We start from the raw sequence: 27,876 nt of genomic DNA on the forward strand, positions 1-27,876 counted from the left end.
AAAATTGAAGACATTATTACTTATAATTATAATGTCTTCAATTTTGGTTAATATCAAGTTGGTCTTGAATTTCTTCCGTATGGCAATAAAAAAGCCTTAAAAAGTCTTAAATTTAACCAGCCTTAAGCTGAAGGAACCCTGATTAATAAATTATCANTGTCTTCAATTTTGGTTAATATAAAGTTGGTCTTGAATTTCTTCCGTATGGCAATAAAAAAGCCTTAAAAAGTCTTAAATTTAACCAGCCTTAAGCTGAAGGAACCCTGATTAATAAATTATCAAACTACTTGGCAAATAAATCAGTAGTTAAAAAAACCGAATTGATTAATCATTTATCGCTGCAGCTCCGCTGAGCAGCGTAGAGTGTTGATTGTTAGAAATCTCGTTGGTTACAGCTGCCAGCGTTACGCACCGTGGCACATAAAGCGAATCCGAAACAAACCTTCAGTTCCTGGAAGGTTATTTATCCTGGCCGGTTGCCCAGATATTAACAAGGTCTAATAATCGCCGAGCTTTGATGCTCCTCGGAGCGGCTCGGCGTGTTTCACCAGCCCTCTCGCCGCTCCTCCAGCAGGTGCTGAGTGGGATCTATAATGATATATGGCTTCTCTTAGTCATGGCCGTCGATCCTTTTATGAAGAGAAGCTGAGTGGGATATACATGTCTTTTCTTTTCTCTCAGTCCGCTGTTGTTTTATGCTTCTGGTCACAGTGATTTGGTGCAACAGATGTCCCCAGACGTCCTTTGACTCGGGTATGTAACAGGAGTCCTGGGAATCTAAACGTTCTGTGTTTTCTTTGCGGTATTTAATGCACGTCACAGGGACTATGAGTTTCTTAATATGTTTCACTGCTGGTTTCCTCTCCGCTCCTCAATTGTTGACAAGATTGTTCTCTCTCTCAGTCGAGGCACGTGTGAGAAGGAGACGGAGCATGTCTTTGAATGCCTCAAGAAGTTTTTTTTAAAGCTTGGAAAGAGGGGATCAAGGTATTTTTCCCCTCTCTGTTTTCCTCTCAGTATAAAAATGATGCACAAGGAGATTTTGTTACTCTTTTTCCTTTCTAATTTTATAAATCTTGGAAATTGCAGGTCTGTTTAGAGGTATTAGGAGATTTTCCTGGCACTTGGTCGTTCCATGATCACTCTGCCACCAATGACTCTAATATCTGTATTATGTGACCAGAAGGAGTCTTATCAGATTTGCATATTACATAAGTGGATTTGCTGTGATATAAAAAGCTGCCAAAGCTGGGATATTTCCCAGTGTCTACGAGTCAATTTGCCTTAACCACATTTCCACCGTTAGCCTGCACCCCGTGAAGACTTGGACTGAGCTCCTGAAATCCTACCCTGCTTCCTCACTCTGCTCTGCCTGACTGCCGTTCAGGTCTGAAGTTAAGAGGTGAAGCCAGCTCTTTAAAAAGTAACCCACTTTTGTCTTGAATCAGGCAGCGCTGGATGTGAATGGGTGCTGTGGCTGCCTCTGTGGCAGATGCACCGGACTATCTTCTAAAGGCTTTTTTAGAGGTTGTTAGGCGGGTTTCCATGAGAGTTTTTGCGCTCCAATGAGGTGGTATTTCAGGTGATTCGAAAAAGCCATATTTGGCCAAACTGGTATGGAAACACTTTTTAGTCTTCTCAAGGTCACATGATGCTATGTCTTTGTGCTTCTCAGTAGGAACTGGTTCCCATGATGCAGCAGGAGCTACAAGAGCTGTTATTGCATCACATAACTCTTCAAGAGTTGAGCGAATCATCTGTTTTAAACGCACAATTCGTCTGTGACTGGACTATCAGCTCCCAGAAATCCCTCAAACGTGGCCGCTCCCACATATAAGAGGCTCACCTTTGATTATTGCTTATAAAACACGCCTGCGTGGCCTTGGATTGGAAATAATGACGGCTAGTGCGGTGGCTGCAATAGAAATAAAGCTGCTAATGTTTTGAACATCTATCACATGCTTCTTGAAATGTTCTCACCGGAGGAGAGAGTCATCTCCACATTGTGTTTTGGCCACATTTTGAAAATATCGCTTAACTGGCCGACCACACCGAGACCCGACACTAGAGAAGCATCACCAGTAAAACCATCGTTTCTCTGTGGTGCAGCACGCCTGATGGCCGCTCCTCTTTTGCTCCTGCGCAACATGTTTGTCCGTCGTTTTTTGATAGTATGAAAGTTAAAGTATTTTCAACTTTTCCTCTCAAGGCACAGAGTTGCACCGCTCCTCAGTGTCACTTTTGTCCTGTCGCGTTGCGTCTCTCTGTGTGATCGGCCACTATGTTTTGCACAAATCTGTATTGGAAACCTTCGTTATGATTTGTATACCTCTTCAATCACCTAACCATGAAGTTCTGTAGTATCAATACTGAGACCGTCTTTCACTTCTTTTCTTTTTTTTATGGGATTGGTCTTCATGGTTCTTCTTGACCAACAGTAATGAGTAAATGTGACCTTTGGAACTTCTTGATCAAAAAAGGCTGCTGGTGATTCGCTGAGTTGGTTCGGTTCAAAATGAACTTGGAAACTGCGCCTGATTTCCTTCCTGCGTCAGACTGAACGCCTGCTCGTCGGTGAGGTTGTCATGCATGAGCTGCAGCGCCCAGCTGATATCAGCCTCCGTCCTCGGTGACAGGACGCAGCGTTAGAGACCAAAAATCAGCCAACACGCTGTCATAGGAGACTGATTAGGAGACGTCTCAGAGATTAGCAGGAGACGCTGAGGGAACAGGTTCACCAGCACAACCATCAGCACTTGTCAGTCTGCGTTTTCTCCCTCCCTTCAGGGTTTTAGTCCCACAGAGGTTAGAGGGGAGTGGAGCGGGGAAGAGGAAGCCTTTTGTTTATAGAAGAACAATGCTGCGCATGAGAGTGCATGGTTTCTGGGCCCGGAGTCAAAACAGGGCAGACAGACAAACAGGCAGACAGGCAGAGGAAAGGTTGGGGTCTGGAGGAGGTGGGGGAGTACTGTTCCCTGAAGATGTGTCAGACTGTCTGGCGGGTCGGGTCAGTGCACTGGACTGGAGGAACCAGGTGGACAGGAAGGGAGGTTCAGACCGGGGTCAAACCGAGTTAGTGGGCCTGAAGAGATTTGTTTAGGTTCACACGCAGTTATGATTTCACGCAACCAGAAGAGCGGCTGATATTTTGAAAAATGCCCCCTCCTCCGCTTCTCCTTCTCTCCCGATAGTTTTTGTCTTGGGATGGTGATGGTGGAAGATTACCAGGCGGTCGTCTCTGTTCCCACACCCCCATTTCCTCCACCTCACAGTCTGCAGCGCGATGGTTAACCGCAGACGACTGAACCCTCTTTTCCCCACGGTGCCGTTTTCTCTTCCCAAGCTTCGTCGTGTCGTGTGAACACGACTCTTAAAGGGATACGTCGACAATTTTACACCAGTTTTGAGTCACTGATGAAACCAAACTAACCCTTTAAAGAAAGTCGATTTTTAACCAGCTTTGTATCTAAACAATAGCTGTGCCAGACGCAGAGGCTGCGTCCTCTGGCTGCAGGTTCGATCCCGGCCTCCGCTCTTTGCTGCATGTCTTCCCCTCTCTCCCCCTTCACACTTGAACTATCCTGTCAAATAAAGGAAAAAAAAGTCTTTATAAAACAAAAAAAAGCCGCTTTCATACAGAACCAAACGTTGGCGGCATCATTTCGCTCCAGTGTCTGATTATACGCTGCACCGTCGCATCCCGTGATCAAGGGAGGCACAACGGGTGTGACGTTTAACACGAGCGTCCGACTCTAGTGTGACAGATAATAAATGCATTGGCGGCGCTCTCTGAACAATAATAAAGGCCCAACATTTCGATCACAATCATTTTAGCTTAACTGGAATAAGAGATTGTTTGTGAGCAGCCATGTCGAACGTTACGTCATCCAGCAGCAGGAGCGTTTACCGGTCTCTTATGGTGCAGTGCATTCTGGTAGTTTTAGGTTTTTTACCTCTTGAGCAAAACCAAATGCCACAGTCCCTTTTCTCTGTTTTCTCTGGTCATGTTGCACCAATGTCAAGAGTATTTGCAATGACAGAGACACCCGAGTTTTTCTGTGAGGACGGCAGAGCAGCAGATTACTGTGAGCCCTGTTTTCTCCGCGGCGCTCTTTTCTTTCCCCGTGCTTCACCCTGTCGTGTGAACCCTTAAAGCGGCTGTATGTGTCGGCTCACAACAGCTAAAGCAGACTCCCATTCCCATCTTGTCTCGGCGATTGCTACCATGGCGACGCCCCCTGCCCTCCCTCCCCCTAGACGTCACGTGACCTCTCCCTCCCCAGGTGTTTGGCCTGCGTCTGGCGGACTTCATTGATTCGCCTGCACAGTAGGGCTCTTTGTGTGCCAGCCTGTGAGAAAGCGGGCCCATCCTCTCCCCACAGGTGGAACTTTAACTTCACCCCAAGGTCTCCGTCTCCGCCTGCACAGAGCTGCCGAGTCGCCACTCGGAGGAATCGATTTTTATGAAAAAACGGGCCGGCAGAGGAAGGAGCCGAGCAAATCCGAGCTGATAATCAGTTGTGTGTCGTGTTTGTTTAGATTTCCCCGCTGTCCTCGGGGAAGCGGCCCTGTTTGGGCAGTAATGTGGAAAACCATTATGTGACTAATAAGCTGCAGTCAGCCGAGCAGCCACTGAGAACACACACACACACACACACACACACACACACACACACACACACACAAAAAAAAACCCCTGCTCTTTATACAAGCCACCAACTTATAGCTCCACGTAGTCACGAGCCTTTCTTACACAGAGGTCCCGCTATAGAGACGCCACAAAGTCCCCTCTTTATGTCTCCTTTGCATTTTTACACAAAACAAATGACGGCACATCAGGCCATCTCAGTGTGAGATTATAGTCAGAGATACTCAGCTTGCTTTGCCTGGGAGCCTCTTCAGCTAAATGGCTGGATGCCAGGGGCCAGTCGCAGCAGCCCCATCCATGTTTCTAGGATTTTAGGACATTTTTAGGATTTTGCGACAGTTACTAGGATTTTCAGACAATTCTAGAGTTTAAGGACATTTATAGGGGTTTTAGGATGCGTCTTGGATTGTAGGACATTTGTAGGACTTAAGGACATTTCTAGGATATTAGAACATTTCTCTGATTTCAGGACGTTTTGAGGATTTAAGGACATTTTTAGGATTGCAGGACATTTCTAGGATTTAAGGACATTTCTAGGGTTTTAGGATGCTTCAAGGATTGCAGGAGGTTTCTAGGACTCAGATGTTTCTAGGATTTCAGGACATTTCAAGGATTTTAAGGATGAATTTTAGGACATTAGGGACTTAGCTAGGGCCGCTGTTAGGGGGTGCAGGGGATCCTTCACTGGCACTTTTTTGATAAACAAGCTCTATTTTGATGCTGTTTTATGCTCTCTGGCACCTTATGTATACTTAAAGTACAAAAACAATCCCAGTGTGACTCACTTTGTTTTTATTGGGAATTAGAAAATGGTTTGATGTGTTTTAACTCTTTGTGTGGGTGCGGCTGTCTACCTGCAACCACATCTGATTAAACTGACGAGCCTGAAAGGTTTCGGTCGTTTATCAGTTGGAGGGAACAGTGTGCTCCCGCTGAGCAGATGATGTAAAGACGGACTTTCAGCGTTGCTGCAGTTTGGAGTAGTTGAACTTGTTACTCTCAGTGAGAGATTTTGTTACCAAAATGCCGCTCTGGTGTAAAATGTGTCTGTAAGTGGCAGAGGCCTCTGATGCTGCTGTCTTTGTTTATTGTCTTTTTAAATGTCTACACCCGCCTGAGCGCTGCAGTCCCTGGCTGTGTGAGGCAGTGCGACCGGAATGAGAAACACAGGCGAACACAGAGAAACCCTTCTCTCAGCTTTGCCTCGATACTTACCGTCGCTATGACGACAGAGGATTTTAGATTGGCCGAGATGCACGCGGGTTATGTGATGCTTTTCTTGAGTGTGTGTCTATGTGTGTTTCAGCGACGGAGAAGGAGAAAGTTCGGCATTTACCACCAGTGTAAAGATACAGTCATCTCCACGTTTAGTGCAACATGTCTTTTAGACTTCGCTGTTCAATACAGATAAAACCAAATTACTTATTTCATCCTATGATATGCAGAAGATATTTTGCCAAATTTCTGACATTTTGCTGTCGTTAACATGACACTGTTGACTGCAAATCAGTTTTTCTTTGCAGCTCTGAAGTGAGAGTTGCTAGTGACGGCACACTCTTTGTGAAAGCTACTGTGTTAAAGCTGCGAAGAACAACTGATTTCTGTGAAAAGTGTAATTTTATCCGGATGTAAAACTACACTTAAGTCTGATAAATTATGTGGTTTTGGTTTTTGCATAATCTCCAGTACTTGCTGATACTCCTTTCAGCATTTTAGGCATTATCTGAGGCATTTTCGATACTGGCATCTGTATCAAAACAACTCGGTGAGGTTAGAACATGTCAAGAGCTTTTACGTCCTCACCAAGGATGAAAACTACCCCGAATCCATTAGATTTAGTTCCTGTAGCAGCTTATTTTTGACTTTGTGATGTCACATTTTTGCACAGTAAAATATTGTGAAACAGTATGAAGTGTGAAACAGTTGGTGCTGAGGCGGTTTTACGCTGAGGGCAGGATAATATCGCCATCACCACCAGCACTACACTTTAAAGAAATAATGACTTTTTTTTGCTTTTTATAAAGGTCAGCCCTGTTTCACACTCTGAAGTTGTCCCGTCTTAACCCCTCACCTCATATTAACTCTGGCAGCCCGCTGCGTTATTTGGTTGCCCCTCCCTGAGAACAGCGTTGTGTACAGTGTCGCCATGGAGCAGAGATGATGTGATTCGAGCTGGCGGCTGAAATTAGCTTTTAATGTTTCTAGTTTTCCCATCATTTGTTTAATCTCGGGGCCATGTGTATTCGCCCATCACATTGTGGGGTTGACTGCGTGTGTGCTGACGTATGTGTCACTCTTCCATTTGAACCTACGAGGGGAGAGAGAGAGGCAGAGCTCGTAATTATTTTCGTAAGCATGAGAAAGGCGGTCCACGGTGACCAATAAAACAACAGATTTACGATGCTGCCCTGTAGGTGCAAGATCGCCCACTTCCCTTACTTGGGGAAGGTTTCTGTCATCACGACCTCATTTCACATAATGGCATACATTTTTGGGCATTTCTGTGTGCTGGTGGGTGAAGTGGCCACACTATTTATTTCTATTAATGTCATTATATTAAGCTTTTGTGTCAGGAAAAGAAAATTTAATGGCCTTTTAAAGCATTTCGGGTCATTTAGCTGTTGATGATACATCTCTGCAAGAAAAAGAGACAAATGATGACAAAAAAAGAGACTAATGATGACAAAATAATGCAAAATGACCACAAAGTGATGCAAGCAGAACACAATGATGCAAACCTACAACAAAGACTACAAAGAGACATTAAATGACTAAAAAGGGATGCAAAATAACCACAAGCAGACACAAAACAACCAAAAAGAGATGCAAAATGACCACAGAGATGCTAAATGACTACAAAAAGACACAAAATGAAACAAAATGATGCCAAAGTGATGCAAATAAACCACTAAGAGATGCAAACGGACTACAAAGAGACACAAAACGACCACAAAGAGACACAAAACGACCACAAAGAGACACAAAACGACCACAAAGAGACATGAAATGACCATGAATCTCTGCAGTAGCTTTAGCATTACTGTAGGCCATGATCTCATCATAAAGTATTTTGGTGCCACAGAATTTAATTTTTTCATCGTAGGATCAAAATAGCTTCTTCTTCTTTCATTGTCTCCCTCCGAACACTCGCCTGCCTTCCTGCCCTACATTCAGATCCCCCTCGCTGCTCCGCTTTCTTTTTATGTATTTCATTTCTCGTCAGAAGCGGCTTTGTGCGTTCAGAGCATCGCAGTTAGAATTGAAACAGCATCATTAGAGAGACTTTTACAAGCTGGAGGTGTGTTAGAAATTCAGATTTATGCACACAAAGGGCGAAGAGGGCTGTCAGAGAGGAGGAGGCGAGGCCCCGGAGAAGCTCCATCAAACATAAATGAGGCCAAGTCTTTTCTGCAGAGAGTGACATGGAAGCTCCAAAAGAGGGTCCCAAAAACCCAGCCCGGCCTTTATGTCAGAGATCTGAAAACACTTTGAGTCCTCGACAATCGCAGCATCAATCCCTCGACCTCAGGAAGACAGATCCGCTGCTGATCGTCACACTGAAGCCTCTAAATTAACCAAAGAGAGAAGTCTGCTCAGCTCAGGTTTTTTTCCAGTTTTTACCTTTTCTGAACGTGTGGACTGATAAAGTCGAAGCTCAAAAGTAAAAGGAGCGAAATAGACTTACAGATATGAAAGGTTGTGTCATTTGGCAGCACAAGACTCATTTACAGCAAGATAAAGAGGTTATATTTATGTATGTCGACTGGCTGCATCCTTCAGATGTGGTGGCTTGAAACAAACACAACTTTTTGGAAGTTGGATATTACATTTTCAGTTGTATTTTGTATCTTAGTTTATGGTCTAGAACATGAACGCAGGTATTTTTGAAAATTAGTATTATTTGTCCCTTATTCTTCGAAAAATTCCCATCAACTTGTTTCTAAATTAAAATGCAGACAAGCAACAGTTTAACCATAACCCCAGAGCCGTGTTGGCTAATAATGCAAAGATTAAGATGGCCAGTCAGAAGTCTGAGAACATGTTTTTAGTTGAGGACTACCAGGGTCAAGGACCGCTAGAGCGCTTTCTAACCGCGCTGTTCCTCAGTTGAAGAGTAACTGTGTATTTATGTGTAAACATTTTTAAAAGTCCTGTAAGCTCTCTGGAACAGCAGCAAACTTTGAAGCCTAAAGTGTACGAGTGCAACGTCCCGGTCCATCACATGATGCCATTGGGCCCAAAAAAGACGTTTCACTATGGACTTACATAATGAAAGCTGAGTGAGTACTTTTTTGTGAGCGCCGCCGCCCTCGTGAAGTGACTTGTTTCATTATTGGGATTTCATTCGGTTTCATCTTCCACTTTCATATCAAAAGAGGTCTTCCCTCAGTGCTGTATCCAGTTCTCTTACATCCATGGGTCAGTGCCAGCCATAATTCAGTCACATTGACGCCACGTCAAGGAGATAATTGCACACACTTTGGCATCACGAGTCAGGAGTTTCTGAGCTTTTTCCACCTGGATTTTACTGAATATCTATTTTCAGTGAGAAAAAAACAGTTTGTGTGTTTAAAAAAAAGGCCAAAAGACAGAGAAAAACCTACATTCAAATATAACCGTGTACGTGTAAACACAGCCTGTGTTACTAAGCTGTATGTTGCAGCTTGCTTTTAGTCATAGCATAAATCCTGCACTATGTTCAATCAAAGCTACAGTTTGGCTGGTGCTCCAGCCTGCGGTAAAGCTGTAAAATGCTTTTAAGCTTTTAAAAACGTAGGCTTGTCCTCCTTTATACTCCAAAGTGCCTCACAGAGGTATTGGACGTTGTGTCCTTCCCAAACAAACTGCTATTTTTGAAAGGTGAATTGCTCTCGCTGTCTCAGGAGGCTCACATAGCTGTGGTAAGAGCGAGACCTTTCACTCTGGCAAGTGGCTTTCATGCTGCTGTGTGTGTTTTGTGTGCATATATAATGACACACATTTTGATCTACATGTCTGTCCTTTAGAAGCCTGCTGAGATGGTGGTGTAGAGCTTCACCAGCCACGTTTTAGAGCTCCGTGGCAGAAAAACACACTTTATGCAAAAAAAAAAAAGAAAAAAAAAAAAGGACATGCCCACCCTTAACCTCATCTTTAAAGGTTCTGTATGTCACATCTGAAGCATTAATACACAGTATTTGCTATGTAAACATGTAGCGGAGTCCCGAGCAGAGATTGAAGTCGCGCTCGCTCTGTGCGTGTCATAATACGAGCTTCTCTGTGGTTTGTTGCAGTGAGATCTGTGTAACGCTGTGGTCACAGACGGCGCTTTGCACAGCTGATATCAGGACGGTGTCAGTAGGCAAGTTTCCATCACAGATTTGCGCAAAACTTAAGCGATATTTTGGAAATGTCGATAAAACGCAGTTGTGAGATGACTGTGGTGATAACATTATGTTATGTTGAAAACATTAGCGGCTTTATTTGTATTGCAGCCACCGCACTAGCCGTCATTATTCCCATCGAAGGGCACGTAGTCGTGCTGCATTCAGACACTTACCACAAGTATTTAAACCTTTGAACTCTGAGCAAATGTATATGATGTCTTTCTTTAATTTTATTTTTATTTATTAATTATTTTTTTTTAAACTAATTTTTAGGTATTTTTCTTGTATGTTTTACTCATAACTTGCTATTTTTTGGGTTATTTCTACTTCTGTGGCTCATTGCCTACTTCTCATGATTATAAAAGAAATTAAGCCAATTTGCGAAGATTTCAAATGGTTAAATCAATACTTTATGTCAAAAGATTGATTTGCTGGGGCACCCGGTGGCTCAGTGGATAGAGCGGGTGCCCATGTACGGAGGCTATGTCCTCACCGCAGCGGCCCGCTCTACCCCTTTCACACTTCACCTGTCCTATGATGTAAAAGCATAAAAAGCCCAAAAATAAGCGAGACAGTGTACAGTGTGCGGGGCATCATTGCAAAATAAAGCTCTTCAACATGATTGGAGACCTGCACGGCCCTGTCGGGGTTCCTTTCACAATAATGACGCGCTCGCTGTACATTATCCCTTAATTATTGTGTTTTGTCAGCGTGCAGTGAGAGCGGTATTGTGATGGTTGGATTCCACTGCATCCTGATTGCTGTCCTTTCGCTCTCTCTCGCTGTTTTGCAGCCTCAGACTCCTAATTGGCTTCCCTGCCACCATTGTCTCCCTGCGTGTACCATTCCAGCGGTTTTCGGTCCGGCCCCTTGTATGTTTTCATAAGGAGCCTATATAGGTATAATTGCAGTGTCGCCTCCCTGCTGTGTGGCTAGCTGAGGACTGCGTATGTGCTCGCAGGAGGGTCTGCAGGTTTAGCTCAGTTTGATTTGAGCTGAGCTGGCCTTTGCGTGGGCCACGTCACGTCCTGCCTGACTCTGCAGTTGGTCTCTTTTGTCATTTTGTCATTTCATTGTTCCTGTCTGGACTTTGAATGCAGGGGTTTGCTACCTTGCTTTGCTTTAAAGTCATATTTCCCAGTGGTTCACTGTTCTTTCTGTGTACCTCCTGTGGATTTATTGCATTGTGACTTCTAGACGAGGGAACATAGTGCTCAGTGTTTTCCCCCCTCTCTGGAAACACCATCAAATCACTGTCAGCCTCTTTTTCACGTTATGCACATGTTGACTGTGGAGGCAGAAGTATGGTGGCTCTGAGGATCAAAACACTACAGCATTTGAGAAAACACTACAGCATTTCTGAAAACAACATAACATTTCAGAAAACACAAAACAGAACATTTCCCAAAACTAAATAATATTTCAGAAAACACTACAGCATTTTCCTTAAACAGCCCAAAACACCACAAAAATTCTGAAAACACAACATTTTAGAAAACACGGCCCATTATAACCTACTTTATCTGGTTTGAAAAGTTCTGTTTTCCCAAATGCTGTTGTGTTTTGGGAAATGTTTTTTTTTTTTTTTTTTTGAAATGTTTTGTTTTGGGAAATATTTAAGGGTTTTCTGAAATGTTTTGTTTTGGAAAATATTTAAGGGTTTCCTGAAATGTTTTGTTTTTGGAAATATTTAAGGGTTTTCTGAAATGTTTTGTTTTGGGAAATGTCTTTTCTGAAAATATTGTAATGTTTCCTGAAATGTTGAAGGGTTTGGACCCTCAGGGCCACCATACAGACGCATTGTGGAAACACAAAGACAACTGTCACCTGTTACCTTCCTGCACCTTTTACACCTCCGTTAAAGCCTCAAAGCGTCCACACTCGCTCCTCTGTGCCTCTCAATAATTAATTATATCAGTGGAGTTCGAAAGAGTTATCTCAGGGGGCCTGTGTGTGTGTGTGTGTGTGTGTGTGTGTGTGTGCGTGTGTGTGTGTGCGCGCGTGCACGCTCGTCTGTGTGTTCAGGGAGAGCGCGACCGAAAGCGATGCATACCAGATGTTTTAGAAATGAGGTGGGTTTCACTGGAACGTAACACATTCCCAGGGATGTTTGCGGAAAGAAATTCTTCCTCATCTGTCGAGCATGTTCTGCACCCCCCTCCGTCCCCCCAGGAGGGTATGCATGCCGTCTCCTCGTGTGTTTTTCACTCCTCCCTCTGTCTCTTTTAATGGGGCTCTTTTCATTAAACCCATAACCTGTTAACACCATGCATATGTAGATGCTGGTGTGCTGCACGCTGGTGATTTGTGTTTTAATTTTGTCCACACGGCACTCAGAGGACACGTCCTCCTCCCCTCCGTTTCCCGGTGGGCAAAATTGTTTTAGCTCAGACTTCAAGTGATTCAGGGTGATATTTGACATGGTGTGTGTGTCTGAGTATGTGTGGCATGGGTTGAGGGGTGCAGGGGGCAGATGAATTGGCAGTGGCCGCAGTTTGAATGGCTTTAGCTGCAGTCTGCCGCTATGGGTGTGCCTTTGTCTATTTGTGTTAGCAAAGTAAAATCTGAGCACTTTCACCTGCACACGCAGGGGGGTGAGCGAGCCACGAGAGAGAAAAAGCACATGCAACCAGCCTACGATTGTTTTCATCGTTGATTAGATTGTAGATATTTTGTTTGCGCTCACATTATCCCAGAAAGTTTCCAACATTGCGGAAAGGCGGAGAAATGTGATTTTAAGCCTGTGTGATTCGGTCAGTGGAGTAATATCTTATTTGCAAAATGCATCAAGATGGTGGTTGTCTGCTAGAAGCTGTCATAAATGTACTTTTTAACAAGTTTAAGGCCAAAATTTTAACAGTAAACTTTATAGACGGTGGTCTTTTTACTATTCGTATATTTTTATTTTAACTGAATGAGGGGTTTCAGTCATCAGCCATCTGGATCTTAAGTTGTCAGAGAAACAAGCTGAGCAATTTTTATTTGTAACAGCTCAGCTCAAGGCCGTGCTGTGCCAAACAGCAGCAGAGAAACGCTGATTTTTAGCATGAAACTGCTTTATTCAGTGTTTTCACCGGTTTAAATCACCGCGTCTGTTTGTGTTGGAGAGGAAAAGTCCTCTGTGGATAATTCTGAACCCGGTAAAAACCTCCTAAATGTCTGGATCTCAGCTTATCAGAGAAAGTCCTGACAGAGAGCCTCAGCTGTACAAAACTGCATGTCAATTTAATTTATCAGTCATTCGGTCTTTTAGATGTCAGAAAAAAACCCCACAAAAAACAAACCGTATAATTGCTACACTATTATAACCTCTTTAAATTTGGTCCCACAGTGATCCAGTTTAATCACACACAAGAAAAAAAACAAATGGCAAACTTTCATCACTTGCATTTCTGCTTAAAAAATGAAGGTGAATAATCAATTAGCAAAAAGAAGTCACAACTTCAGTCTTTCCTACAGAATTACAGTCTATGTGTGTCTGTGGCAAGTGACGATTAAGTTTCATTTTCACTGTATCTGACACTCTGCTGCTCCCTTTGTGCCCAGAGTATGTTCTGCGCTCCAAAACTGTGCAGCACAGAGCCGGTAAATATACCAGTAGCACTCCTAATGAACCATCACCAAGATTATAAAATCAGTATGTGGTGGCAAATGTTTTGATCGAGGCAGACTGCCACAAATAAATAAATAAATGTGTCGGGAGCCCTGCACTCGTCTTTCTGAGTGACTGATCGTGTGGCTGTACAGCCCTGGAGCTGGTTTAGACGTGAGCAGATGTCGCTCATTGAAGGTGTGAAATGAGCTCATATGGCAGCACGATGTCTGTCAAATAGCAGCTGTCATCTGCATACCTGTCTGCTACTACATCAACAGCACCAGGACTGTATGTCACCGCCAATATTTTCACTCAGTCAACAGTGGTGAAAAAAAGAGAAGATACTCCAAACTCAGATTATTAAAAAAAAGACTAAAAATCTACCAAAAACACCCCAAACTCAAAATCATTAAAAAAGAAGAAAAAAAAACATATAAAAACAAATAAAAAAATCGATGACACCCCAAACTCAGTTTTAAAGAAGAAGAAAAAAAAATATCTAAAAACATTTAAAAATCATTACAAAAATAGAAAAACACCCCCAAACTCAAAATAATAAAACATAGAAAAGACACCCCAAACTCAAATTATTTAAAAAAAAGACTAAAAATCAGCCATAAAAACCCCAAACTCAAAATCATTAAAAAAGAAGAAACCCAAACTCAGTTTTTAAAAAGAAGAAAAAAAATCATCTAAAAACATTTAAAAAATCATTTAAAAAAATTGTTATTTAAAAAAGAAGAAATAAAACATCCCAAAACACTCAAAACTCTAGAAAAAAAGAAAAGAAATAACAGTAATTTTCCATGAATCAAATGATTGATTTAACAGCTTTTTGGTGCGGCTGTACTTGTGTTAACTGTTTGATAATTTGATTTATTTAAAAAAGTCATATTTTATTAACTCTATTAATGTTTTTATGTTTTTTTAAGTAACTAAGCTGTCAGATAAATGTAGTGCAGTAAAAAGTACAATATTTCCTCGTGAACTGTAGTGGAGTAAAAGTATAAAGTGGCATGAAAAGAAAATACTCAAGTGAAGTACAAGTACCTGAAATTTATACTTAAGTACAGTTCTTGAGTACACATACTTTGTTACACTGCACTTCTGCAGGTTCAGGGATCTGTGTGTAAATGGCGATGCCATTTTTTTCTTTGCAGAAATTAAGCCTCATTTTGTGGCATTATTTAACCACCTCTACAAGTTAGCGTGAGGCGGTTCACATCGACGGATTCCTGCGGTCTCTACTTTGATTTGAGTTCAGTATTTTCACTCTGACTTGAAAACTCAGCCCGTTACAGCCTCTGAATGTTGGTGATCTAGTGGCGTAAAGAAGCTTAAAAGAGAAACAAAATAACACAGTCATATTAATTATAGTCCGATCTCTACTCAGACCAGAGAATCAGCCAGATCCATATCCAGACCATTTAGCGTCTGTTCCCCAGAAAATGTTATCACAGAAACAAGCTGGTATTTCCATGCTGCTGACTCACGGGCTGTAACTGTAACTCCAGACGACCAGGTGGTGACTGAGCTTCCTCATCCATCCGCACACGCACACACTCATCGCCACAGCAACCGCCTCCACGGCTTCATCAACAGACTACATCAACAGGCTCGACCTCTCCGCGGGAAAAAGACAAAACATCCCCTCCTCTAGTTCAAAGGCTCGATTATGTAACGAGTGACATGGTTTATGGTCAAGTGCTTTTATTCTAATGATATAATAAGTGTTATTACTGTAAAGCTTCACCGTTAAACCTTCAGCTCAGGGTTTCTTCCTCTGCTGCTGCTGGTCGGGCGTCTTGATACGCATTGTGTGCACATTAAATGGTTTCTAGTTAAGAGATGGTTTGTGTAATCTCCACCAAAGTTGGCCCTTGTTTATCTCGTTTCTGTGCTTGAATCCTGAACTAGTCAGATAATTCCCTGCTACACGTGCTCCTCCTGCACGTCCACGACACTTTTCTAACATATGCCTTTAAAAACTCCACACAGGCCACAGAAAATACAACCCTGATTTACTGCTGTTCCCTTTAATGTGTATGTTTAACACTTCTCTTTCTTTCTTTTTCAGTCCTCTGCGCCAAAAACCTGGTGAAGAAGGACTTCTTCCGTAAGTATTTGCTCATCACAGCTGTTTATGATAAACCTGTATATGATGCACGCGCTGGACACTGATGAATGTGTTTAGCTGCTGCAAGCTGACAGTGACACACAATCTGCTGTGCCCTTTTCTCATTAATAATATAAAAGTGATTCACACTGAAAATACTTTTAAGGTGCCAGAGTGAATAAAACAGCATCGAGATAGAGGTTTTTTATATTTATTAAAAAACTGCCAGTGCAGGATCTTCTGCACCTCCCGACAGAGGTCCAAGCTTAGACCCTTATGTCCTAATCCTAGAAATGTCCTAATATCCAAAAAATGTCCGTAAGTCCTTCAAATATCCTAAAATCTTAGAAATGTCCCAAAATCCTAGAAACATCTGAAAATTGGAGAAATGTCTTGAAATCGGGGAAATGTCTGAGAAATGTCCTAAAATTCTAGAAACATCTTAAAATCTGAGAAATGTCTGAAAGTCCAAGAAACGTCCCAAAATCCAAGAAATGTCCTAAAATCCTAGAAATGTCCTGAAATCATAGAAACGTCAGCTGCGACTGGGCCCTGGCCACCAGGCTCCTGGTCATTTTGCAAAAGTGGCCCCCATTTCAACAGATGCTGAGACTCCTGAGGAGTAGCAGAGTGTCGTCTACGTAGCGCCTCATCACTTTAAACATGAATACGCCAATATCATATCTGACATTTAATATGTATGATAAAGTCATGTAAAATGTCACGAGGACTCAGTGAATATATTTATATTTCGGGCAGCGTTTCTGCATGAAACACCCAGTTCATTTTCCCCACCGAGGCTTTAATAAGTCATGTGTGGGTGTCTTTAGTGTTGTGAGTGTTTGGGTGTGTTTGGGTCAGGCTGTCATGGTGAATGAGCACGTAAAAGGTCTTCTGCTCACTCAGGTGGTTTTTGTGGTGCCCATTCCTGCCATTCCAGCGCTCAGGAGCTGAGCAAACACTCAGGCAGCGAGCTGGTGGAGAGCAGCGCTGAAACTAGACATGAAAACATCTGTGTGTGTGTGTGTGTGTGTGTGTGTGTGTGTGTATGTGTGTGTTTGTCATTTGTTAACTCAGTCTATTATGTGCTCATCAGTTGTGCTGTCATGTTGTCTGAAACAGAATCACTGACAAACGCCGTTAGACAAAACTTATACCCTTCTCTAACCACAATTTGATATATTATTTCTTTTAAAAACTAAAAATACCCTGAAATGTTTGGAAAAGACATAGAAATACATATAAACTGTTTCACAAACCTGCATAAAAACGCAAGATGTGTCCAATGACAGTCGGTAATTTGAAAATCCAACAATCATTTCTGTTTTTACAATTTCTGGCTGTGAATAAAAAAGAAAAAAGACAGAATATTCTTTTAAAACACAAAAAAAAATGTTTAAAGATCAAAAAATTACTAAAGAATTTTGGACAAACATTTATAAACAATAAAAACCAATGCTGCCAACTTAAAGACTTTGTCGCTAGATAGATCAACTTTTCAGACCCTCTTTAATCCTAAAAAGTGACTGGCAACAAATTTAACGCCTTAATCAAACTGCGGGGCAGAAAGATTTACATGGGTTGTAATTTGTTCCCATGCATGCTGCTCAGAGTAATCACAGTCCGTGGCTCCTCCGCCAGCAGTGCGGGGTCTCCCCGTCTCTGTCCTCCTGCGGCATCAGTAAGTTTTGGGACAGGCAGGAGGGGAGGAGACGCCTCACGCTGTGGGAGTTCAGTTTCTGTGGTTACGATGTCATTTTTCTCTGGAAGTGAATGTAAGTGGTACACTGTGGTCAGGGCTGTGTCTCTTATGCCATTCAAATGTTTTATCAAATGTTAATTTAGCAACGTTCAGTAAAATTTGGATGCTTCCATTATGATTTCATCAATATGTAAGTAAGTGTATGACATCATCTCGTGACTTTTAAAAACTTTTGGAGGTCGTGATAACCCCTTTCATTGAAAAGAAGTTGGCAACACTGATAAAAAGTAAACTAAATCGAGAAAAACTCAATCGGGTAGCAAGTAAACTGATTAGATAATAAAACTAATGAAACAGACATAACTGTAAAAACTCCTGGCATCTTCAGTTATCAACAACTGTCCTTTTTTCCTCCAAACGACCTCATTTTGGGATAAAAAAAAGTAAACAATGAGTAATGCGTGCCTGGTCCCTCAGCGGCGTCCACAGCATCTGCGTCGGTCGTATTTATCGCCATCTGTCACGTGTAATGTTGTCCTTTGTGTCTTGTTAAACTGTTTATCTGATATTTATTTTCGGTTCATGTGGCTGAGCGAGGGGTCGTTGTGTTTCCTCTCTCCCCGCAGGCCTCCCTGATCCCTTCGCCAAGGTTGTTGTGGACGGTTCAGGGCAATGCCACTCCACAGACACTGTGAGGAACACGCTCGACCCAAAGTGGAACCAACACTATGACCTGTGAGTACTGCAGTCACTTTATTCACTGCTGAAGAACGACTTAAAAAATCAACCAACAAGAGCAAGGATGTCTCTGCAGCAGAAAAATGCAAACACTGTGAAATTGGTGCTGCTTGATCAGTCAAAACAGATAAAAAAGGCACTTTTGCTCAAGTGGTAGAAAACCTACAACTACCAGAATGCACTGGGCCGCACCAGACCAATGAACGCCTTGACTGGCGGTGATTTTAACTTGTACAGAGTAACAGAGTCTCGCTTTGTATTTGATCTCGCTCCTTAGTTTTAAAGTTTGATCTCAGTTTTTCAGCCTCTGTTTTCACTGTGCGGGGTGTGGGTTCGTACGGTCATGAAAAAACCTGGAGAAGTCATGGAATTTGGAAATAGCAATTTCCAGGCCTGGAAAATTTTGGGGGAAAAAAGCAAAACTGAAATGTTTGGAAAAGTCATGGAAATCTGTTTCACAAACCTTATAAAAGGCATGATGTGTCCAGTGATTTGGAAATTCAACTGTAATTTCTGTTTTTACAGTTTCTGGCTGTGAAAAATGCCAAAATATTCTCTTTAAAAATAGCCCAACATTTTTAAAGAGCAGGAAAAAAGTTACTTAAATGTTTTCTTTAAAAATCGACAAAAAGTCTTTCAGTTAAAGAATGTGTATGAACCCTGGAAACAGTACGGCATCCAGTTCCTGTTCACAGACTCTCACTATTACAGCTAAACATGGCACTAAAATATGTTTCTGAAAACAGGCGGCGCAGCAACATAATCCTGATCCAAGTTTGAGCGCTGCCTAGTTTTACCGATTGATCGTATTTCGGTCCGAGGGAGAAAGAGAGGGGTGGGTCTGTCTCTTGATGCAGTCCTGTCGCCCAGTGGCGGCGTGGGTGACAGGCAACACGAAAATGCGGAAGTACAGCTTGTAGCCCGAGCACCAGCAAAACTCCCCGTATGACGTTTGTTTGCATCAATACGCATCATCTGGCGAAGTTTCGCCGCGGGGGAGGATGGATATCCAGGCACTGGTTAGATGGAGGGAAGTTTACATCAGTTTTTCGACATATTGTTTTGATATAAAGCTGGTTAAAAATGGAAAAAGTGTCCCTTTAACACAGTGAATGTTTTTAAAACCCCCCAAAAATCCCTTTTTGGTTTATTTGAATACCTCCCACCTTCCTGAAGACTTAACCTGATTACAAACAGCAGTGTGAGGCCCGGCTCAGGTCGCTGCAATACCTCACAGTTTTTACGTCTTTCTTTATTTAACCTCAATAAGCGAGCACACGCAGAAGTGTCCGTGTGTGTCATTAACGGCCTAAACAGTAACAGATGTAAACAGCTCCGTCTGCTCTCTCACTTAATCTGCATACTGTGTAATGACATAACCCTTCAGCTCCAGCAAAGACTCTAAAAATGTCCCCTAAAAGAAACAGAAGAAGGAGGGGCGTCTCCAATAGTATTTTCTTCCATTGAGTGAAACACGTGCATGTCTTGTTGCGCCCTGATTGTCTTTCCCAAAGATGGTTTGTCCTGCGAAAGTAACCTGGAAAAAACGGAGCCGGAGCGCGTGAGTGAAAATGTGAGAGTGAAAGTTTCCAGTATTCGCCCCGGTGTTTATCCAACCGTCATGCACAGCCAACAGCGAGAGGAAGCACATGTCTCCGTTTGTTTGGTTGCTGGGGATACGGGACCCTCTCTCTACACGGCTGTTAAATTAGCCGCTCGTGTCACATTTGACAAGAGGGGAAAAAAGTCACGCGCGTGTGTGTGCGCACCTTTAAGGCTGGATCGATGGAGACTCGTGGCTCGGAGGAGCTTCTCGGCACTTATTTGTCCCAAGAGCCCGCAGACGAAGCCGAGCGGAGTTTATGTGCAAATGACTGTTTCTGTGCCAGTGATAAGTTTAACATCAGTGTGCCCCCTTCCCTGTCTGACAGCGTTTATCCCCGTGGCCAGCAGACGGACTCTCAGGTGGTGTGTTGGAGCAGAGACGTTTTAATTGAGCCGTCTGGCTCACACTTATTAAAACAGGGTCTGCAACACCTGGTGTCCAAACTGCAGCCGAGCGCATTAGAGCTGCTGGCAGGGGATATTTTTTTCCACTTGTTTGTGTGTGATCGTTTGATGGTGTAGAAATACTGAGTGTGTGTGTGTTCAGGGTTTCGTTGGTCACGGCCAGCGAACTGGCTGGTGAACCGTGACCCCTCAGCATTGGACAGCAGACAGTCTGCCCGCTGTGTCTCTGTGTTATTCTCAGGGATGTAAATCACAAGTATAGTGATATTATATTTTACATTATTGAACTGATTCTTTGGACAATGATACAGTATTATTTTTTTTTCAATTTTAATTTGTCTTTATTCCTTCAGACACCAGGAACTTTAATCTTTTTAAATAAATCACTCACTTTCTCAGAAGAATGACAAAATAAAGGGACGGTATTGCATAGTTGCATAAGTGGAAACACTGACACAATCCAAGCAACAGACAGAACCTAATGAAAAGGACAATTACATACATAATCATGTACAGAAATACTAAAAGAAATTAATGAGAAAAAAGACTAATAATTATAATTCTGATAAATTCTGATAAAAATGATAATATTAAAAAAAAAAGAAAGAAAAAGAAGAATAAGAAACACTAAGTTGAGTGCTTAGTCTAGAGGGAAACTATTTCATTATTTCTCCTTCATCCCAGCCAGTCGAACAAGGTACAGAATACAGAACAGTACTGATACAGTATTGATAATAATCAGTGATGCACGATAATGATTATTTCAACCGATACAGACTCATTTGTGCATTTTTGTAAAAAAAAAAAGATATTTTAGACAAAAAGCTGGAAAATCGCACTTTTGTAAAAGAAAGTAATTTTCATGAGGCAGCCACTTACACCGGTGTTCAGCGGTTACTGTAAGCAGCAACGTGCTAATAAATGACAGTATCAGGACCGGATCAAGACATTTGGATGCCCTAGAGGAGATTGAGAAAACATGTCGGACAATGACAGCGGAGCGGACATTCGGAGACACCGGCGGAGAATGAGAGTGGAGCGGACACCGGCAGAGACACCGGCAGAGACACTGGCGCAGAGTGGGACACCGCCAGAAGATGAGAGCGGAGCGGACACCGACGGAAACACTGGCGGAGAATGAGAGCAGAGCGGACATTCAGAGACACCAGCGGAGACACCGGCGCAGAGTGAGAGCGTAGTGGACACCGGTGGAGACACCGGCGGAAGATGAGAGCGGAGCCGATCAGTCAGCATCAGTAACTCAGCCCCGACTTTGTCTTTCAGTCCGCAGTTTGAAGGGCCTCAGCCCTTTTGAGTCACATGATTATTCGCGTATCGGAAGAGCATATCGGCTCGAAACGTCACTTGTGTTTGCAGAATAAAAGCCTCCTGCTGTGCGGATCTCTATCTTAATTGTTCATCTTGGATCCAGCGCCCTCTACGGCACGTGCACGTCATATTCTGAATTTCTCTTCAAACAGAGAAACATTAACAACTACAGCATGCGGTTTAATCGAGGGAACATTAAAAATCGACATCAGAAGTGGTCGTTCTGCTGAAGGACGAGGACACAGATTATTAGTAATGTAATCATGTATTTTAGAGGACATTCACAGTGAGTGTCATGAAGTGTTTTCAAGCATTTTTTGGAGCCTCTCTCCAACGCACACTCAGTCACATTTGGTTAATTAGGAGTTCTTCAAATATGGCATCACTAAGTAATACATTTGCTATGTTAAGTATCAAGTCTAGTCTAGAAATTATTAACGCCCACTCATCCATCCACTTCCCGACAACCATCCAAGCCGAATTGCTGTGGAAGAACTCAGTTAAATGGCAGCAGCATTAATGGCTTTATAAGATCCTCAGTGTTTCTGCGTGAAGAGCTGCGGCCGAGACAAAGTGCTAAAATGCAGAAGAGATCTCTCAATCAGCTGGAGAGCGTCAGCAGTATTGAGCTTGTCTTTTGTTTTGTTTGTAACTCAGATTTTGACTCGCTGCAAACAAAAGAGGTGGCGTGCTCACTCAAAAGTATTCAGGCTCAAAAATCACAAAAAGAAGTCGTCAGCACTCACAGATAAGCTTTTAATGCTGTTTTTTGATACACAGCAGCAGACAAAAACGGACGCGGTCCAGCCCGAAGCTTTCCTCAGCTTTACTGTGTCATTGTGGGTGTGACCGTCATCAAACTGATCACCAGCTGGTACCAATCAACGTGCTAATTTTAACAGTCAATACAAGCTTTTTAAACAAATTCATAATATGACAGTAGGAAACAAGAAATTAATCTTTGTTCTAGATCCATGAAAACAAATATAATATAGGACCTAATTGCAGGAAAATATAGTTTTACATGAATAAGTATGATGAGGAAAATACACTTATGTACATCAACTACAAATAACAACAATCTAATAATCAGTGTTCGGGAAATGCGTACACACACGTGCACACAAACAGCATATGTGAGTCTGTATATTGAATTCCTTGTATATAGAATAAGAAGGAAACATTTACATCAAACAAATTCACTTTGACTGGCTGTAATGAAAATGTTTTCTTTCACTTTGACCGTATGCCTCTCGGCTTTGACTTCCAGGGAAAAGCTCGTAAAAACGGTGCCAAAGATGCCGCTTTGTATGAGTACAGTCTGCCAAATAAAAGGATGTATTTAGAAAGCACATCTGACTCTTTAAATCTGCTGCTTTTTTCCCTTTTACTGCGACTTTCCCATTGTCTGTTGTGTGTGTGTGTGTGTGTGTGTTATTGCCTATAACTGGTATTAAAAACCTTAGCCAGACTAATGAATTTTATTACGTGGAGGGCGATCCAGATGACTGTAATACTTCCCTCCCGTCACGTCTGTCTGACATCGCAGCGCTCTCACATCGCACCCCAGACAGGCATTTGGCATCGGCTCAAAATGTCCAGACGTCTTACTCACAGCCCCATTGTTTCATATCCCTTTTGGGAAGCGGCATGATAATTACAGCGGGATGCAGTTCTGCGAATCGTACAGATGATTAGTTTTCGACCGAAGGAGGGGAGCCCACCCGAGCAGATGTGCCGCAACAGGTTCACATGGTGAGATTTTATCAGAGGAGGAGGCGAGAGCACGGAGGAGACGGGCACTCAGGGACCATCTGCCTCTTTTTCCCTACATTTCTTTGGCTATTTGTACCAGAACCCGACCGATACGGGATTTTTGCGACCGATACCGATTTTATAATAGGAAAATTCACCAATTACCGATATAGGTCGATATATGTTGCACATCCATCTTCACTTTTTGCAGTTATTTGCAATTTTTTCTTTGTTATTGCTCTTTTTAATCTTTTTTTGTTTGTTCTCTGTACATATATTTACTATTAATATTATTTTATTTTATACTATTTTATTCTATGTTAAGTGCCTTCCTTTGTATATATATTTGCATTATTTTGCCTTTTTGACAAATATTCAGTTGCTGCTCTCTTTTGCTTTTTGCTGCTGTAACGAAACTGTTTCCCTCATCTCATTTCCCCTGGAAAGAAACGATATGATTATACAAAAGTGTTCAGAAGGCTGCTTTCTTAAACAAACAACTTTTATTTAACAATTTACTTATTTAACATGATACACTAACATAAATAAAGAATATACAAATAAAATAAATATCAGTACTGTTTGATCTTTGGTAAAATTTAAATACAGAATAAATACAATAAAATAAATAGCTGAATAAACATCATGTTCAGTATCAGTCAACTGCTGAACATTTAAACCACCCAAGCATCGTTTTCTGCATTATATGGTCTGTAAAAAAAAAAAACACATATCAGAAAAATATCATCGATATCGATATAGGCTCATATCAGCTGATCATATTGTTTAGAAGGTTTCTAAGTCGGGAAATCTTTCTCCTGATTTTGTTGCGTTCATGTGCTTTGAGAAAGAAAATTGCCAAAATGTTTCTTCAAAAATCGACAAAAAAAAAAAGAACCAAAAGAGACTCAAGGGCTGAAAGCTTGATGTCACCTGATATATATATTTAAAAAAAAACAACAACAAACAACAATTGTAGAATAAATGAATAAATGTCCATATTGACAGATTACATTTTATATATATATGTAATATATATATCCACAGTATATATATAGATATATATATATATATATATATATATGTATATATATATTATATATATATATATATATATATATATATATATATGTATATAGTCGCTGTGCTTTCTCTTTCCTGTACATCATTTTACTGTAATTTTACTGTTTTTTTTCTATTGCACATCTGTCCGTCCTGGAAGAGGGATCCCTCCTCAGTCACTATTCCTGAGGTTTCTTACATTTTTTTGACCTTTTATGGGTTTTTTTGGGTATTTTTTCCGTAGTGGATGTGAGGGTCAAAGGGCAGAGGCATGGTGTCTGCTCTAAAGCCCTCTGAGGCAGTTTTATCAGTGTTTTCATAGTTGCAGTAGTTTTGTTGCTGCTCGTCGCGTCACTGCAGCCTTATTTCGTGCCATTTCTCCTCCCTCGATGTGTGAGGCGGCCGGCTGTGAATAAATGATTCACAGGATTCACAGTCTGCTCGTGGCGCTCTGTCTCACGCTCAGACGCTCAGGGTCACATCCACGCGTTCACACGCACTGGCTGGAAAATCCCTCTCAGCCAGCACACCTTCCTCTTCCTCTTCCTCCTCCTCGTCCCCACTGTGTCTTGTAACGTGTCCTTGGCGAGGCGACTCTGTGGTGGCGGATGTGTGTCTCTCTCCCCGCGTTGCTGGGGACATCCTGAGTTTCATGCGGCGATTCTGACGCTGTCTGCGATAGAGGCTGTCATTATTAAACGTGAATCATGTCCCCCTGTCCTCCGTCTCTCCTCAGATACATCGGAAAGTCAGATTCAATCACCATCAGCGTGTGGAATCACAAGAAGATTCACAAGAAGCAAGGGGCCGGGTTTCTGGGCTGTGTCCGCCTTCTGTCCAACGCCATCAACCGCCTTAAAGACACAGGCTGTAAGTGTCAGTATTACTCCTTTTCTCTTTAATACGTTATATTTTTATTAAGCTGAATATACTGTCTGCTCATTAGTGGAAGGAGACATGTTGCACATCAGAGTTTTGACCACTGGCAGCGCTATAGAGCCATTTAGCGGTTGGCGATACATCGATTACACTCGACGTATGTTTTCTTCTTTTTCATGAAGATAAGGTCTAGTTATCGTTTTTGTCAGCCACCAGCTTGAGGCTCTCCTCGTTCTCACAGATGCAAAAAGAAGAAAAAGACTCAAACATGATGCGTCACACACGTTCGGCCTCTGGACTGTGTGTGAGCAGGCAGGCCGTTTGTTTTTGTACCTTTATAATATTAATATATGAACTGGAGAGCTGAGCGTTTATTTTCCGCTCACGTTAACAAACATCTGCTGAATATTAGATGAAATATTTGATTTCATTTAACTTAATTGTAACTTTAACTTTATTATAAAAGTGCTTATTTTAACTTTATTATAACAGTAAACTATTTACATTTATTTTATAGTATTTGTTATTGAGAATTTGAAAAAAACAATGTTCAAAAAATGTTCATGATTTCACTTCAGTCAGATTTGATTGCACGCTCGCTTTGTGATGAGGCCCAGTGTGTTTTTTTCGAGTTATACAAAATAATACACACATTTGTATACGAAAACTTAACTTTCAGATGAATTGTTGAAAGTTTGAGTCCTATCCTTTTTTCTGATTCTTCAAAAGCTTAAATCTCTGCGTCCACACAGGAGTTATAACTTGAAATTTATTTACGCTGATGCTTACTGCTGATGTGTGCACTGTCCAGATTCATTAATAAACTACAGGTAAAGTGATGTATTTTTCTTGCTCACAGAGCTGTGTGTTGTTGCACAGATGTGGATGCAGTCTGCAGTCCTGACACCCAGACAGCGTCTTTTTTTCCACACGCTCTTTTGTCTCCTTCTGAAAATGAAATTGTTGCACAGTTGCGGCACAGATGTTGCTGCCAAACTACACATGACTTTGTTTTTGTGAGCCATTTATTTGTCGTTTAGTTTACTCAGCTCATTTATTCTCTTTACTGGAGTGGAGAATTCATTATTGATTGCAGTGATTTGTGATTTAATGGTAAAATGAGGCCGTATTTATGAAGCCAGCTTTATACCTGAAGTGTGATAAGAAGCAGAGGTTAAAACCACAGCTCTGCTGTCAGGATGAAGCGACAGAACAGAAGAGTAGCTCCTTTTAGCGTCCTGCCCCCCTCAGTAGGTCTGACAGAGGCCAGATCTGTGTGTGAGCGGGGTCAGCGCTCTGCCCGAGCAGGAAGAGCCAATCAGCATCACCCTGCAATTACAGTAAAAACGTCTCATGTCAGACGCTAACCGGATAAATGACATGGAGGCTTTAGTAAATGGCTGCAAGTAAAAAGCAGCGCAGCAGCTTCAACAAAGCGATGTGGGGTGATTTTCGAGCTGCCGGTACCTGCGCCGCTGTTTTCCTAGAAGCCCCTGACACTGTTGTTTTCCTGGAGCGACGCAGGAAACCCGAACCTTGTGCCACAGCTGCGAGTGGTTTGCCTCTGCATTTCCTCTCTCTCCTGGCCTCCTCCTCACCCCTCAGTTTCCCCTTCAGCCTCCTCCACAGACTGGCAGCACGTGCACACACACACACACACACACACACACACACACACACAAAATGCCATTGTGACTAACCTCGCTCTATCTCCGTCTGCCGATCTAGACAACCGGTCATTTCGAGCAGACATGCATAATTGTAGAGCTATTAAATGTAAGCGTAGATTTGTTGTGCTCTCTCTGTTGTGGTCGCCCCTCCCCCCCCCGCGAGTATTTGTCATGCCATTGTTTTTTGCAGTTTTGTCCCCCCCACAGACCTTATGGAGGCCGCTGGGTGGACTAAAACATTTATGTATAATTGCAGAGTGTCTGCGTCTTTGTGTGTATGAATGCAGTGAAATGTTTGCACTTTAAAGGGAGAGTTTGTTTTTTTAAACCCTTTAAAAGACATCGTAACTGCACGGTTGACGTTTTTTGCGATCAAATTGCTTTACTTAAAGCTTTGCAAAACCCAATTTCATTTTATACAGATGTTTTTATATAATGACATTGATAGTTGTTTTTTACCATATATTTTATACAGATTTTTTTTGTTGCTATATTTATTTTTAGTGTATCTATAATAATGACAATGTGTTTTTTACAATATATTTTATCCTGATTTTTATTTTTTTACTATATTTATTTTTATTTGTATCTATAACAATAACAATTTGTTTTTTACCATATATTTTATACTGATTTTTATTTTTATTTTTTTTTTGCTATATTTATTTTTATTTGTATCTATAACAATGACAATGTGTTTTTTTTTACCATATATTTTATACAGATTTTTCTCATTTTTCTATTTATTTATTTTTGTATGCATTTTTGCACTTTTTACAATGCATTATACTGGCAAATGTTTTTTTCTTATAAATTGATGCATTTTGTTAACTTATTCGGTGGTCCATAATGTAGTTTTTTGCAAATGCATTTCTTAGTGTGACTGTTAAAGAGTTAAATGGGGTTGGAGACGCAGGCTGGATTCTCACTTGGGAGTTTAGTGATGCACCAATCGAAGGAGACAAAACTTAGCCACTTAGCCAAAAAAAGAAAAAAATCTAAATCA

At 41.7% G+C, this 27,876-nt stretch overlaps 1 protein-coding gene across 1 annotated transcript in view; it reads left to right on the plus strand.

Annotated features, from left to right (window-relative positions):
• Window positions 1-27,876, plus strand: part of LOC121956324 (E3 ubiquitin-protein ligase SMURF2-like) — a 100,998-nt gene that overhangs the window by 43,926 nt on the left and 29,196 nt on the right. The window contains 3 exon segments of the mRNA XM_042504470.1: window positions 15,687-15,725; window positions 18,054-18,162; window positions 25,058-25,191. Coding sequence (XP_042360404.1) covers window positions 15,687-15,725; window positions 18,054-18,162; window positions 25,058-25,191 — 282 coding nt within the window.

This window comes from Plectropomus leopardus, chromosome 17 (genome assembly GCF_008729295.1).
Source record: "Plectropomus leopardus isolate mb chromosome 17, YSFRI_Pleo_2.0, whole genome shotgun sequence".
NCBI lineage: Eukaryota > Metazoa > Chordata > Actinopteri > Perciformes > Serranidae > Plectropomus > Plectropomus leopardus.